This window comes from Bactrocera dorsalis, chromosome 2 (genome assembly GCF_023373825.1).
Source record: "Bactrocera dorsalis isolate Fly_Bdor chromosome 2, ASM2337382v1, whole genome shotgun sequence".
Classification (NCBI taxonomy): Eukaryota; Metazoa; Arthropoda; class Insecta; order Diptera; family Tephritidae; genus Bactrocera; species Bactrocera dorsalis.
This window is the reverse complement of record NC_064304.1, coordinates 66398112-66414752: the sequence shown is the minus strand read 5'-3', so window position 1 is coordinate 66414752 and position 16641 is coordinate 66398112. Positions and strand designations below refer to the sequence as shown.

The window sequence follows — 16641 nt, the reverse complement described above, 5'->3', positions numbered from 1 at the left end:
AAATACGAAAAGGAAAGACTAGAAATAGAGTGTGTGATAAACGATCGCGTGACCCCGGAGAATATAGTGGTTTACATGATCGAATCGAAGGTGGTCTGGAACAGAATGAGAGCGTGGGCAGCTATAGCTATGCAAGAGTTAAGAAAGAAAGAGTGGCAACGCAGCGACAACAGAAGGATGAACCGGAATTAGAGCGAAAATGTGTGAATGAAGAGCCGATTGGCTAAGCTTGGTCCCACGATGTAATGCTTAACGGCAGTTCCGTGGGCCAAATACAAGCAAAGACGACGGAGTTCAGGGTTTAGTACGTAGGCGTATTGTGTCGCAAGTCCAGCTTGGGCGTGCGGCCAATACGAATCGTGCATATCGTCCGGAAAAATGACGATATCTTTGAAGATTCCCCCTCCGAAAACAAAAAAAAAAAAAAAAAAAAACCCTGCCAGCCACGTCTAACCACTTTTCTCAAAAATGTCAATACAATTACAAATTTTCTCTCTATTTACTAACCAGTAATGAAAAAGTTATCTCATTTCTTGATTTCATTGAATGAGTGCAAATGAGAAAACATAATTGTCATTAAAGCCAAAATAAAGTCCCAAAAAGGGTAATAAAAAACGATTGAAAGACGCAAGTCATTCGCGTAAAACAAAAAGGTAAATAAGTTGGATGAATTTTATGTGATTTTTAACAATATTCATTTGTTTTTTCTATCATTGGAAATCATAGCATTGCGTTGGAAATATCAGGGTTTCAACAATTATATCAGGAGCAGCAAATATAAAATGTTGGGTAAGTTTTATCATAGGTTACACTGTGATAGTCCAAAAAAAAGACAAGACCAAATTCGACGGTTTCCCCCTATTTAGGGTCCTACGAATCGAACTACATCATTACTTTTTTGAGTTACAATCATGGTTTCATACAAAAATTTTTGTTGAAATTTTTCATCAAAGTGGCCCATTGTAAGAGAAAGGCACATTTTCTTCGGTCTCTAACTTTTTAATGTTGACTTTTTTGGTAAACTTTCTTTGGCAAAGTTTCTCAGAATAAGTCCGTCTTTAAGTTCTTAGATGACTGTAAACCCCAAAATCAATGTTTTTTGTGTCCTTATAGCCAATATGTCGAAAAAACTGAAATTTAATTCATTTTTTTTTAATGTTTTTTCCCTCACGTTTCGTCAGTATTTTAATTTATCCTTTGATACTTATACATTAAGTGACATCTTGTAATAGTAAGAAACTTAAGCAAAGACAATGTTCTGAGCAAACTAACCATTAGAAAAAAAACTTAACAAAATTTGTATTTTTTAAAAAAGCTACACTAACTATGTTTGTGTGCTATTTTAATTTTTTTTTTTGTATCTTATAAGTGTTATCAATAAGTACCATAAATTTGTACACAATATTTAAATTAAATTTAATAAGACTCATCTATCAATGTCCAACACAAATCAGCAAGCAACGAGTCAAGCTTTTAACCACTGCACTGATAAGAAATAACAACAAGTATCGTTTGAAAGAAACGTTAAATGCTTGCTAAGAGTCAAAATTTAAGCATAGATTGCAGTAGTTAATTTGACTTTGACTTCGCGGAAAGAACATTGTTTTAGTGCCTTGTATATTAAGAAAATAAATTAAAATGAATAAGTCTCCAATTGGCCTATCGTAGTTCTGCTACGTACTTATGTGGAAAATTTACAAGCCCTCGGAGTAGACGCAAAATATCTTCGGGAACTGCCGGCATCTATGAGGAATAGTTCGATTTGCCCGTTATAAGAGACGTAGATTTGGATAGATCCCCAAGGGCATCATACTGGTAACTGCTACGCGTGCAAGAACAAATTTGCAAGACTCAAAAAAAAAAACACAGTTTACAAAAGTGTTCAATCTGCACAGCTACCAGTATCTCAATCAGAAAATGTTCTAATACCAAGACGTCCAAGTCCCACTGACAGATATATTTCGCCAACATTTTCCACCGAGCCTACAAATCTACTCTCAATGTATAACCCAACCGAAGTTGAAATCCCATGTCGTCACTTGGAGATTTCCCAAGCCCGTTTGAATACGATGGTACGACAGCTGAAATTATCGCAAAGACAAGCGATTTGCCTAGCACATCATCTTCGATCGGTAAATATATTGTCTAAAGGTGTGAAGGTGTATGGATACCGCAAAAGACCGGAGGAGCTTTCAGATTTCTTTGAGGTTAATGGCGACAATACTTTTTCGTATTGTAAAAATATTCCTGGGCCCTATTCCACAAAAGAACTTATCAACTTTTCACTTTGTACTTTGCAAATTTTTCGTCAATTTGCAAAGCTTTCTGTTCCACAGAACTATGAAATTTGATAAGTGATAAGTTGAAATTGATAAGTGTAATTTGCAAAGTCTTTGCAATTTTTATGTTCTCTTTGCAATTTCTGTTCCACGTACGTTCTCTTTTGCAAAGTGCAAAGCTTATATTGAAAAGTGTAATTCGCAAAGACTTTGCATATAATTATGCTGTTCCGTTCCACAAAAACTGTAAACTCTATTTTTGCAAAGCAAAATTTGATAAGTTTGTCAAAAATTTGCTAGGTAAATGATCGCTTTGCAAATTCATATTATCATAACTAGTCAAGCTTTCAAAATGTTAAGACGTGAGTTTTTGTTCGACAATAGTGAAGACGCGGTTAAAGCTAGAAATTATAGAGACCGAATTAATTTTTCGGGACTACAAAATTTCAATTTTAAAGAGTGCTTCCGTTTAAATCGAATCCAGGTGGATTTTCTTTTAAATAATGTTGGACAAAAATTAGAGCACAATACACAGCGCAGTCATGCTTTGTCGGCTGAAAATCAACTGCTACTGTGCCTGCATTGGCTCGGAAATGGTTGCCAGTACCATGGAGTTGCAGCTTTGCATGGTGTTGCAAAATCCACAGTTTGCAGAACCATCCATAGAGTTGTCGACATTATAATAGACGTTTTATTTCAAAAAACAGTGCGATGGCCCGATGATGTCAGTGGTATTGCCGAAAAGTTTTTTTCTGATGGGTGGATTCCCTTCTGTGTGTGGTTGCGTTGATGGCACAATCATTAAAATTGATGCGCCTCCATTACACGAGGAAGGATATGTTGACCGGCATGGAAACCACTCATTAACTGTGATGATGATATGTGGGCTAGACTACACATTTTACAGTGTAAATGCAAGTTGGCCGGGCAGCGTTCATGACTCAAGGGTGCTACGGAATTCGGCTGTAAGTCGAAGATTTCACAATGGATGGAGACCATTTTCCGGATGCTGTTGTTTTGGGTGATAGTGGTTATGGATTGAAAAACTGGTTGATCCCACCATTACGCCGAAATCCCAATAATCCTGCTGAAGAAGTTTTCAATCGTTGCCACAAAAAAACACGCCGCATAATTGAAAATAGTTTTGGCATTCTTAAAGAAAGATTCCCGTGTCTAAATTATTTGCGACTGAGGCCTGAGTTTGCAGGAAAGACAGTCATAGTTTGTGCCATCTTACACAATATTGCCTGTAGCATCGGAAGAAGTAGGGAAAATATGCAGCCCACTGAAGACACTGACAATGAAAGCGAGGAATTGGATGAAAATGCTGAAGAAGAAAATGATGCCCTTAATAATATAGATCAAGAGAGTGGAATGGAAAGGGTTACTTCCCTGCTACAATACTTTACCTAATGCCAACTATTATAGTATTGTTTTAAAATAAAAGTGGTGTTTTGGTCATGACTTTTTTTCCACTGCAAAAGCGTTGTATCTTATTGGGTTTAAGATTAAGGTCTCAGAGAATAAATAATAAAGGAAGTATTTTTGTATTTATACATAATTTTATTAATTTCAGAGTTTTTTTGTTTTTATCACAAATTATTTCAAAATAAAATGTTTAGAAATTAAATATACACAAATGAAAAATTGGCCTTTGGTAATCAAACCTCCTCAAATAACACACGCGATATATTTTCTGTTTCTGCCGTTGCAATTCCCAGTGTGATAGCAGAGGGTGGAAGTAGGAGCTCCCTCTCCAGTTTTAGGCATTGAAGTTTCCGGTAGTAAACCTCAACCTCAAGGAGCTCCAGCCGGCATTTTTTCTCTCTATCCAAAGTTTCACTTGGAAACTTGGTAGAGCGCTTCCTCTTTCTTGGGTTTAGAGGTGGATTGGCAATAGTTTCTTCTGAAATAGATATTCTGGAATCATTCTCAGCTGACGGTAGATTTTCTGAGTTGCCATAACTTTCTGGCAAATTCAAACCATCTACCACAGCTGAGTCTGATTCCAGAATATCGAGGATGGCCAAGTCAGCTTCATCCATTACTTTGTCCTTCCCACCTCCGGATCCAGTATTTCGGGCGTTATCCCTTTTACTCTGCAAATTAAGAAAATTAAATTTACAAAAATACAAAAAGTTTCTCGTTAAAAACCGGAAGCTCGATTTTAATTTTAAAGCCATGGTTTCTTGGGCAAATTTTCTTAGAACTCATCGTAGCTTGCGATTTTGATAACCGCTTCTCGAAAAAAAAAATTGACCCACTCTAGTACACATAGCAATTAGTAATATTTTGGTTAAACCGGTTGTTATCACCAAGAGTTGTTGATTGAGTGCACTCACAACAACAATGTCTATGATGACGTTTTGTTTTGTTGTTGTCAACAACATGCTTGTTAGTTATTAGCAATGCACAATATAATAATTCCAACAACAACAAATGATGCAAATATAGTTATTTGATATGTGTAGGCAATAAATTGTTGTACTTACCATTGTCCGGCTCTTCCAGAGCCCAAACAAACTGTCCCTTGCATAGGTCCATGTTTTTTGTGCTGACGCCAGTTGTAGGGATTGGGCTTTTTTTAACACATCCTCCCATGCTGCCTGTTTATCTAATTTGCTAACCTTCACAAAGAAATATATACTTAAATATGCTTGAAATTTACAATTATTTATTTAAAAAATACTTACTCTGTTGTTTTTAAAACTAGCAAATAAAATGCTTTTTTTTTCTTTTATTACATTTAAAACAGCAAGTTTTTTTTCAATTTGTATTTTGCGGCTCATTTTAACAACACATATAAAGCAATAATTAGGCTGTTCACGATAAGGTGGTTATCGGGTTATGTGATTAAGTAAACAACAACAAAATGCGGTATGACAAAACCCTTGTTTATAGATTATGTGGTTGTTTGCTTATTTCCAGTGTTAGAAAGTCGTTGAAATTTTACTAAATGGCAGCACAAAAAATAAATAAAACTAAGCGAATGGCATTTCCATTTAGATTTTCTTATTGGAAAATCTGCTATTAACAGCTGTTTTTTGTTTACAATCAGCAAATTATGCAAGATATCTGTAAATTTTATACAAAGAATTTTTGAACCCTTAAAATTCGGATTATTTAATAAGCACATACCTTCACTAAAGTGAAAAACAATGAACAGCTGTTTGTGTAAAAATAAGCAAATAACCATACAACATAGGGTGCTCACGAAGCATAGAGGTTATTTTTAATTTAATAACCACATAACCCGATAACCACCTTACCGTGAACAGCCTAAATGCAAAGTGAAAAGTGATGAGACAGAAATGCAAAGTTGATAAAACGCTTTGTGGAACACTTTGCACACTCACTTTGCAAGAGAGTGCAAAGACTTTGCCAATAAAGCGCAAAGACTTTGCACTGAGCGGAAAGAGCGTAAAATCTTTGCCAAAATATGCTCAATGCAAAGTGAGATTCGCAAAGAATATTGTGGAACAGAAACGCTTTTCACTTTGCAGTACAATAACAATTGACAAGTGCAAAGTGAAAAGTTGATAAGTTGTTTTGTGGAATAGGGCCCTGGTCTTATGCAATACATGAACTGTGAGTACAAACCAGAGCAATGGCGCTTGTTTATTGACTTGTCGAAAAAGAGTTTAAAGGCAAGATTGCTGTATGTGGATAACACAAAAAATCCGGTTCCAATTGCCATAAGCTCCAACATGGCCCCGATATAAGAAAACTTATGAAAAACGCAAAATTCGGAGCACTTCTAAGGCCAAATGAAAAAATTGCCTGGAACTCCGTTATGACCGTTATAAACCATTGCTTAGGAGTGCACCGGTCTGAAGGTTGGAAAAAATATGTGGATGACATGGTGAACGCTTTTGAAGAAATAGGTGTGAATATGTCCTTAAAAATTCATTTCCTTCACCATCACAAGGACCATTTTGAGCAGCAAGTTCCGACTGAATCCGATGAGCATGGAGAAAGATTTCACCAAGTCGCCGCCCCCCTTGAGCATTGGTACAGCGGCAAAAAGCTTTGACATGTATCAAAGGGTAAATTAAAATATTGACGAAACGTGAGGGAAAAAACATTAAAAAAAATGAATTGAATTTCAGTTTTTTCGACATATTGGCTATAAGGACACAAAAAACATTGATTTTGGGGTTTACAGTCATCTAAGAACAAGTCAACATTAAAAAAGTTAGAGACCGAAGAAAATGTGCCTTTCTCTTACAATGGGCCACTTTGACGAAAAACTTCAACAAAAATTTTTGTATGAAACCATGATTGTAACTCAAAAAAGTAATGATGCAGTTCGATTCGTAGGACCCGAAATAGGAGGAAACTGGCGAATTTGGTCTTGTCTTTTTTTTTTTTGGAAAAAGCTATTATTATCTAATGTGCTTGTTTCATGTTTTTAATCAGCTTGCGAACACAATGAATTTGTTGAATAGAAAAAAAACAAAATCTACTTAAATAATTTATTATACATTAATGAAATTTATATTTATTTCTCTTTTTTTAACAATAATCTCTACAGAACTATGGTGTTTTTGAATATATTAATTTTCGCCGTCAGAAAATATTATTATTTTTATTAAATGAATCTCCTTTACCCATAATATTAATATTTTCTTTCAGAGTCAATTATATTTCTATTTAATATATTTTTTCCAGGTAATATTCATCATTTCTTTCAGATACTAATAATCTGTTCTTATTAAATATGTGTATATACAGTATATACTTATGTACACAATAGTTTTCTTATTATTAGTACTATTATATTTTAATTATAATCGATTCTGTATACACTTTATTTTCAAAAAGAGGAAATAAAAATATTTCAATTTAAAAAGCATCAGCTGACGGTTAGGGATATTGCAGTAAGTCGGCCATATTTTTATACTGTTGCCACAGAGTATCACAATTTTGTTCACCTAACGGTTGTACGTATCACATAAAACTAAACGAGATAGATATAGGGTTAAATACCGGTCTGTTCGCCCGTCCGTGCAAGCTATAACTTGAGTAAGAGATATCAAGAGATATCTTGATGAAACTTGGTATGCAGGTTCCATAGTACAAAAAAAAGTTCGAGTTCGTAGATCGTAATCCGACCACTGCCACCCCCACAAATCGCCATTAACCGAAAACACATGAAGTCTCACAACTAGGCACTAAATCAAAATATAAAACTGTGGTTTGGAATTTTTTTTTTGAAAAAGTGGGCAAGACCCCGCTCTCTATAAAGTTTAATGTTCATATCTCCTAAGCCACTTAAGTTACTACAACCAAATTTGCTAGGTACAAATCTTATAAGAATTTCTACTGACAGTGTGCAAATGGATGAAATCGGAGGATAACTCTGCTCACTACCCATACTCGTATAACGATACTGCTAAAAGCGCGATAAATTAATAAAAAAAATGCGACATAAACATTAAATTTTACCACCGAGATGACATAAAATGAGTGCCGATGTGAGAATTGGACGATAGCCATGGCACCGCCCACTTTTTGGTGAAACCTCATATCTCGAGACCCGTTTAACTGATTTCAACAAATTTTGGTAGTTGGCATTATTTTCATATTCCTATATCATGAAAATGAGCGAAATCGGACAACAACCACACCTGCTTCCTATACAGGACAATTTTAAATTCCACTTGATTCGTTCAGCTTCCAGTGCACAAATCAAGAAGCAATTAATATAACGGGATTAAATCTTGCACGAAGGGTCTAGGTACCGAGTATGTGGAACCCAATACTAATAGTTAACTTTTGTTCGAACATATCGGCCAATGTGTGTACAGAAAACACTCTTCAAAATGCTTCTGTACTGTTTACGTTTGACTCTGATATTCTTTATTAAAATTTCTTTCCTCGATACATTTCTTAATTCGTTTTTGCTTAGTGTACATATATACATATGTGTAAATAAGTATTCTTATTGTACTATATATACTTCAGATACCAACGCATTGATATTTTAAATCTCTGTGTTACTTAATGCATCTAACGCACTTATACACATGCGTAGACACCATATATGTATCTATAGATACTCTGTTATCAGTTGCTGTTTGTGTGCATTAGTATTTGGAGTATGTATGTTCGGATATCTATATTAGTTTTATGTATAGGCAATGATTTTCACATTTTTATGAGCAAATTTCATATTACAATTCAATTTTGTTGCTTACCATTGCACTTGGCATTTAGTGGACTGTATTTTCTTTTTATTTCATTTATTGCTTATATGTGTGTCACAAATATAATTTTCTATATATAATTCTATTTTAAGAAATAAAAATGTTATGTTCATATATTTATGAACATTCTACCAGGGGCTAAAGTTGTGTTTCAACTTTACTTGTATATTATGTTTTATTATTATTTTTTTAATTACGTCTTACTGGAAGTTCAAATAGAACCGTCACTGTTCTTGTTACACATAATTTTATTAATATTTTCTTTTTCAAGGAGTTCTATTTCCTGTTTCAGATGTACAATAGCTTGGGTATTGTTAATTGATGTTGAATCAAAAACTTTATTTGTTGTTTTGGGATATCTTTAACCCAAGGAGAGGATAGCAATTCTTTATTAGTTTCTGAGATTTACTTAGTTAGTTAGTAGAACATTTATCTAGATCTACCTGATTTATAAGTGAATATTGACTCAAATTAAACTTGTATATTAAATATTCTGCTTTTATTTCTGGAATAATCATATTAACTTTGTATTTTATTGGAAGTGGAATTAATTTATATACGTTTGATGGTTCATAGGATTTTAAGGGGACTAGACGTGAATCAACAATTAAACCTTCAGCAGTCATCGATTTATAAATTTCCAGGTAGTATTAATTTGTGCGGTAGCTTGTTTCTAATAAATGTAATTTCTTTATCAAGTTGTGAAGGCTTTAATAGTTTTGGATTTATGCGACCATGATTTATGTCAATTAAGAGGTGGATTACACTGTGGAACATTTTTGGGATTATTGTCTGGGGGGTGAGAAATTCCAAGTCAGGGTGATGGTACTAGGTCAGTATAGTATAACCCTCAAAGGGTTTAGCGTTCGTATGTGTCAGTTTTTTTTATGACCTTTTAAATTTTTTCTTTATCTTGATGTTTTTTCGCGAAGCACTTGTCTGATTTTGATCAAACAAATTTAGAAAAATTAAGTATTACAATTTCTATTTGTTTTTATTCAAAAAAGTGTAAATTTTTGCCTTTTTTATAAATTTTTTTAGGCAATATTTATTAAAATAAATAGAAATAAATAAATAAAATAAAAATAAAAAATAATAGAAATGTTTACTTTATTTTTTTAGTAGTTTATGTAGTTTTTTTTTTAATTTTTTTTTTTAAGGTGACAAATGACACTTTTTTGAATAAAAACAAATAGAAATTGTAATTCTTAATTTTTCTAAATTTGTTTCATCAAAATCGGACAAGTGGTTTGCGAAAAAACGTCAAGATAAGGAAAAAATTTAAAAGGTCATAAAAAAAACTGACACATACGAACGCCAAACCCTTCGAGGGTTTTACTATACTGACCCAGTACCATCACCCTGACTTGGAATTTCTCACCCCCCAGATTAGCTGTTGTACTATGTTATCGACGTTTGGATTTCTTCATATTTGTTCATTACTATACCAACTAAGCTACCGCAACTTTGTGTAGAATTTAACCGCTACAAACTCATTCTTCTTGGTCTTTGCGAAGTTAGATGGGCCGACTCTGGCGAAGTTACAACAACCTCTGGTGAAAAACTAATTTTCTCTGGAAACAAGCCCACTCAAAGAAGAGAGAATGGCGTCGGATTTCTTGTTTCTAAGTCGGCCTCTGCCGCGCTTATAGAATGGAAAGCTCACTCGGATAGAATCATCTCAGTGAGGCTGCGCACAAGAGCTAGAAACATGACTGTAGTACAAAGCTATGCTCCAACGAATGTAGCAGAAGTGGAAGTTAAGGAAGCCTTTTACAGTTGTCTCACAAAAGTATTGAGTGAAATCAATAAGGGTGACATAGTCATCTTAATGGGTGATATGAATGCCCAAGTTGGTCATCACAATAAGGGGTTAGAGGCGACGATGGGCCGTCACGGGTTAGGCACGATGACTGAGAATGGCGAGATGTTCACCGAACTTTGCGCTAATCTCCAGATAGAATGACTGAAAATCAGATTGATCACATAGCAATAAGTCGTAAATGGCGCGGTTCCCTTATGAACACGCGGAATAAACGTGGAGCTGATATTGCAAGTGATCATCATCTCCTAATTGCGTCAGTCAGACTCAAAGTTGCGGCAGTTAGCAACTCGAAAAAGAAGATGCAGAAAAAATTCGACGTAGAAAAACTGAAAGATGAAGCTACCTGCGCAAGGTTTATCGAATCGTTAAATGCATCTGTTGAAACAGAACATACTCTAACTAGCGACTGGAAAAGTATAAAACAAACTTTCCTAAAAGCAGCGGAATACAGTATTGGATTCAAAGAATACAAATGAAAATCCTGGATCTCAGACTCCACATGGTGGTTAATAAACGAACGTAGAGAAATAAAATATCAGCTTGATTCCGCAAAGACGAGATCCGCCAAGTCGGCATTACAAAACACTTACACCAAAACCGACAAGCTGATAAAGAAAAGCGCGAGAACGGATAAACGAATCTGGAGTGACAATTTGGCTAGAAAAGCGCAGGAGGCCGCGGAAACGTACCGCACTCGTGACCTGTACCAAACGATACGGCAACTGACAAAGGCAACACTCAAAACCTCCAAACCGCTAAAAGATGAAAATGGAAAATTGACAACGGCCAAAGATGAGCAGACTACCATCTGGGAGCGTTATTATGAAAAATTGCTTTCACCAACTTCGTCGGAGGCTATTCAGTCATGCGGTTGCCAACGACATTTACAAAGACGTGACATTCACACCTCGTACCCGAATGAGACGGAGATAATGACTGCTATCAGAGCATTAAAGAACAACAAAACTCCTGGGCCGGATAACATCAACCCAGAACTCCTAAAAGCTGATCCTCAGACGACTGCGCGGATACTGTTTCCTCTACTTAAAGATATCTGGACCTCAGAAAAGATACCAGACGAGTTGAAGGAAGGTGTTATTACTCTTCTTCCGAAGAAGGGAAATTTATCGGAATGTAAAAATTGGAGAGGAATAACACTACTGAGTATGGTGAATAAAATAATAGCGCACATAATTCACAAAAGGCTATCTGATTCGCTGATGCATGGGCTACGTAAAGAACAAGCTGGTTTCAAACCCCATTGCTCATGTGTCGATCACATCAACACCTTACGAGTGATTGTAGAGCAGTCGGCAGAGTGGCGAACTCCTCTCTACCTCTGCTTTATCGATTTTGAGAAAGCGTTCGACACTCTCAAACATGATGCGATTTGGAGAGCCCTAGTATGCAAAGGAGTTCCGGAAAAATTAATTAACCTAATAAAACAGCTGTACTCAGGAGCTAGTTGTCGAGTAAGGTGTGGAAATATTTTAAGTAGCGGCATCCAAGTCAGGACTGATGTCAGGCAGGGGTGCGTGCTATCTCCCCTTTTATTCAATTTGGTATTGGATTTGGTGATGCGTCAAGCGTGTGCGAATAATAGAGGAATATCTTGGGGTTTAAGCGGTAGCCTTGAAGATTTGGACTATGCGGATGATATCTGTCTGTTGTCTCATAAATATTCGCACATTTCTGTGAAACTTGAAGCTGTTAGTGATATCGCTGCACAAACTGGACTTAAAATTAATATAGCGAAGACAAAATTCATGCGCATCAATACAACCGAAACTCCAAATCTACAGGTCGCGGGAACATGCCTCGAAGAAGTCGACGAGTTTTGCTATTTAGGTAGCATCATATCTAAAAACGGTGGGTCAACAGCCGATATACGAAACCGTATATCGAAAGGTCGCGCTGCCTTCGGTATGTTGGATAAAGTATGGAGATCAACACATATATCCATACGTACAAAGCTAAAAATATTCGATTCAAGCGTGAAATCCGTTGTATTATACGGCTGCGAGACGTGGAATATTGCAGCGAATGTTTTGCAATCGCTGCAATCCTTTCTTAATCGATGTCTTCGAAAAATTTTGCGGATATTCTGGCCTAAGGTTATCAGCAATGCTAACCTCTGGACCGTAACCAAACAGCTACCGATTCACATCGAAATTCGACGTCGTAAATGGAAATGGATCGGCCACACTCTGCGAAAGCCTCACGACGACATAAGCAGAACAGCGCTAGATTGGAATCCGCAAGGGAGCCGAAGACGCGGGAGACCAGCCAACACCTGGAGACGGGAAGTGGAAGCAGAAGCACAGAGAAGCGGTTATTCTTGGAGAGAAATAAAATTTCTAGCTATAAATAAAATTAATTATAATTTGTTTATTGAGGCCCTATGTTCCACCTAGGAACTACGGGAAAATATATATATATATACCTATTGAAATGGTTAATATTTGAAACGTCAGGGTCATTTGCTCTGCGTTTTGATCTTTTATTAGTTTGCTATAAAATGTATTAAGTTGTTCATTCACTTTTTCAAAATTATTGTTAACTTCATCTGTTGTCTTTTTTAATTATTTATAGTAGAATCAACTATTGTTGTCTGTTTTTTAAATAATTTTTTGTTTTAATATTATTTTATTTATTGGATCTGTTTAAATTGTAAAATCTTAAATCTATTTAAAAACTAGACAAGCTCGTGCAATTGATTGAGCTGTTTTGGTGATACGTTGCTCTTTAGTACGCAGCCATATCTCTTCTTTTAAGGTGTGTTTGATCGCAAGAATGGTCCAAAGCATTAGCCAAAGGGTTTGGGTGATCTTGAAGTTTAGATATACATATATTTAATTCTGCTATCTTCTACTTCTTTCTTTACCATAGAAATACCAAGCTCTTTATGGATATTTTCGTTACGCCATACCATGTACCATGGTGAACACGTAATTGTTCGAAGCATTTTCGATTGGAACCTTTGTATTATATCAATAATTGTTTAAGAGGTCGTACCCCACATTTGAATGCCATACATCCAAATCGGCTTTATGATCGCATTATATAAAAGCACTTTGTTGTCTAGGCTAAGTTTAGAGTTTTTATTTAATAGCCAATTTAAATTTGCAGCTCTTATCTTCATGCAAGTTATTTTACTAGATATGTATATGTATGTATGTTTTCTCCACGTAAGTCTTCTATCTAGGTAAATACCAAGGTATGTTACTTCGTTCGATTGGGGTACTAAAAAATTTTTGGTCTAAGCGAAAATGTAACATGCTCACATTTCTGTTCATTCACATTTATACGCCAGTTCGCTAGCCATTCTTCGACAGAACTTAAATGCTCCACTAATATTCTTGATGCTAAAATGTGGCATTTGTTACGGCTCACTATAGCTGTGTCATCCGCAAAAGTTGAAGTTAATACATTGTTAGCTGTTGAAAGGTCTGCTGTATATATGATGTATAGAGTTGGGCCTAAAACGCTGCCCTGTGGTACACCAGCCCTTATCTGTCTTTCATCAGATATCAAATCTCCTTTCACTACAAATTATCTATTATTTAAATAAGACTCCAATGTTTCATACAATTCTAAAGGTAGAATTTTTTTAATCTTATATAAAAGGCCTTCGTGCCAAAACTTATCAAACGCCTGAGCTACATCTAGAAATATTTCTGAACAGTACTCCCTGCGCTCAAATGCTTTCCTTATCTCGTTTGTAATTCTATTTACTTGCTCTATTGTGCGGTGTTTCGCACGAAATCCGAATTGATGCATTGGTATTGTATTATTTTCGTGGAGGAAAGGAGACATCTTTGATAGCAATTCTTTCTCAAATACTTTAGAAAACCGGGTAGAAGACTGATTGATCTGTATGAAGACCGCTATGTTAAGTATTTCCCAGGTTTATCTATCAAGATAATCTGCGACTTTTTCCATGAAATTGGATAGTATCCGAAACTAAGAATTGCTTTGAAGAGCAAAGAGAGCACCTCTGCAGCAATATTTGGTAACTCAATTAGCATTTTTGGGGAAATATTATCATGTCCCGGCGACTTTTTTGGATTAAGTTCTTTGATGATACCAATAATTTCAGAAGGTGAGGTCGACACGAACGACTCTTTAGCTGTGTTGGGTAAGATTGACAGCTTAAAGTTGTTCTTTGGCAAATTGGGTTGAAATATCTTTTGTAGGTGATTTGTAAAGCAATTAGCCTTTTCCTCATCACTTCGAGCCCAATTTCCACTCAAGTCACGTATAGGCATGTTGGAGTCAGTTAGTGGCTTCATAGACTTTTGGGCTTTCCAAAGGGAATTTTGCCTGTTTGAATTTGGACACAGTTTTTTTATATACATTTCGGTGTTTAATTCCTCCATTTTTAATTTACGTACTGCAGATTTTAATTGAAGCTGAGCGGGAGGGGAACGATTTATCTAACATTCACGTTTGGCACGCCTTTTTTCATTTACAAGCATTTCTATTTCTCTATTAGAGATTTTTTTGAAACCAAGCGGCTTATAGCGTTGCTAACACAGCTGCGCTGGTTATTATATCATTAACTTCTCTTATGCTTTCGTCAACATCTCTTCCTGTGTTTATTTGGTACTCAATTTTAATGTGGCTACTCACGTATTTTTTATATTTTAGCCAATTCGTTTTATAAGAAGTTAGACCCACTTTTGGATTAACGAATATGGGTTGTTCACATAACTGTATTAGTACAGGAGAGTGATCAGAAGACAGATCAGTGCATGTATCATCTGCTATGTGCGATTTGTCTATATTTTTCATTACAGCAAATTCAATTAAATCTGGTATTTTCTTCCGATCACTAGGCCAATATGTCGGCTTACCAGGAGATATTATTTCAAGGTTATTGTGCCTATTTATAATAGTGTGATGCAGTTGGCGTCCTTTCGGATTAATTAGTCGTGAGCCCCAATACGTGTGTTTTGCATTGTAATCTCCACCTGCTTGAAATCTACGGCCTAGTGTTCCAAAAAGTCTTTAAGTTGGATGTTTGTAATTTTAAACCGATATGGCCGTCAGGTTTAAGTCCCAGCAGCGATTTTTTATGGTTGTTGTTCTAGCTTGTAATTGAGTTGTGACATATGATCCTAATGCGATCTAACCGTTTTCTAACCAACACTGCTGTTCATATATTCTAAATCCCGGTATAAAAAAATTGGTTTTGTTCGTAAGATGAGTTTCTGACAAAAGCATTACATAAATGTAGTAATTTATTATATGTAGTTTATTATATGAAAATATTTCAAACATGAATTAAATAAAATACTCTCAAGAAAGCAGTCTAACTTAAGATAACATTAGTTCTTCGCTATACACGTAGTAATAATCAATTCAACGACTTTGATGTTGGCTCTTCCACTTTCAATATTCAACTGCCATTTTTCTTACAACGCGTTCGCCAGGTTCGTTCAACATTGTCAGGGTTGTATTATTAAGTAGATATGTTCTAAGTCTTTCGTCCACTGCGGTGTTGCCGTCCTACATTCGGCCCTCCTGACGCCTAATTCGGCTCGAATGATGACTCAGGTTGAACCGAAGGCTCCCATTTTTTCATGTATTCCGCAATAGAAATTGTACGGCCGGGGCCTTCGTGGTCGCCTACTTTCACTACCTCATACCTACCATGTGCCAAAACTTTGCTTACTTTATACGGACCCAGAAATTTCCGCTTTAATTTTAATCCCGAACCAAACTGTGTGCGCTTAATGGCGACTAACTCGTTTGTCCGGTATTTCGTCTCTTCCTTTCTGTTTTTATTGAATGATTTACGATTTTCTTTTTGTATTTTGCTAATATTTGATTGTGCTGCTTTACGCACATTCTCACGTTCCTCGTCTAACTCTTTTATATTTGCTTCTTCTAATAATTCGCTCAATTTAGGGTCAGAACCTACTCGCATCTCAACTCCGGTTAATAACTTGAAAGGTGTTAACTTTGTACTCCTAGGAGGAGTATTGTTTATTGTCTGCTGAATACGCTCTATATGTTTATACCAATGACCTGGACTTTCTGAACAAAGCTTAGACAACATCGGAATGATAATTCTATGGATGCGCTCCACCTGGCCATTCCCGCGGGGTACACCAGTGGCAATGACAAGATGTTCAATCCCTTCTTTCTCGCAGTATTCCTTAAAAAAATTTGATGTGAACGCTGCACCTCGGTCGGATATAATGCGTTTCGGATTTCCAAACACTGAAGCCTGTCGGCTAAGCCGGTCTATAACAATGTCTGTTGCTGTATTTCTAGTCGGATAGAGCCAGACGAACTTTGAAAACCCATTAACCACGACAAA

The 16641-nt window shown here is 35.9% G+C and overlaps 1 protein-coding gene and 1 long non-coding RNA gene across 4 annotated transcripts in view; both read right to left on the bottom strand.

The window, feature by feature from the left end:
* The window catches only part of LOC105233304 (uncharacterized), a 1563509-nt gene that overhangs the window by 506379 nt on the left and 1040489 nt on the right, over positions 1-16641 (bottom strand). The gene's annotated exons all lie outside the window — the stretch shown is intronic.
* On the bottom strand, positions 3388-5848 carry LOC125776719 (uncharacterized). The gene is made up of 3 exons (XM_049450262.1): positions 4973-5848; positions 4772-4906; positions 3388-4378 (listed from the first exon to the last, which is right to left on the bottom strand). The coding sequence occupies exons 1-3, from the start codon at positions 5066-5068 to the stop codon at positions 3941-3943; spliced, it is 669 nt and encodes a 222-aa protein (XP_049306219.1). The 5' UTR covers positions 5069-5848; the 3' UTR covers positions 3388-3940.

Bases quoted from the DNA above. Each gene is read 5' to 3' on its own strand.
- LOC125776719 (XM_049450262.1), bottom strand. From the start codon at position 5,068: ATGAGCCGCAAAATACAAATTGAAAAAAAACTTGCTGTTTTAAATGTA. The intron at 4,907-4,972 runs GTAAGTATTTTT...TTCTTTGTGAAG, and splicing joins CTAGTTTTAAAAACAACAGA to GTTAGCAAATTAGATAAACA. The intron at 4,379-4,771 runs GTAAGTACAACA...CTTAATTTGCAG, and splicing joins TCTGGAAGAGCCGGACAATG to AGTAAAAGGGATAACGCCCG.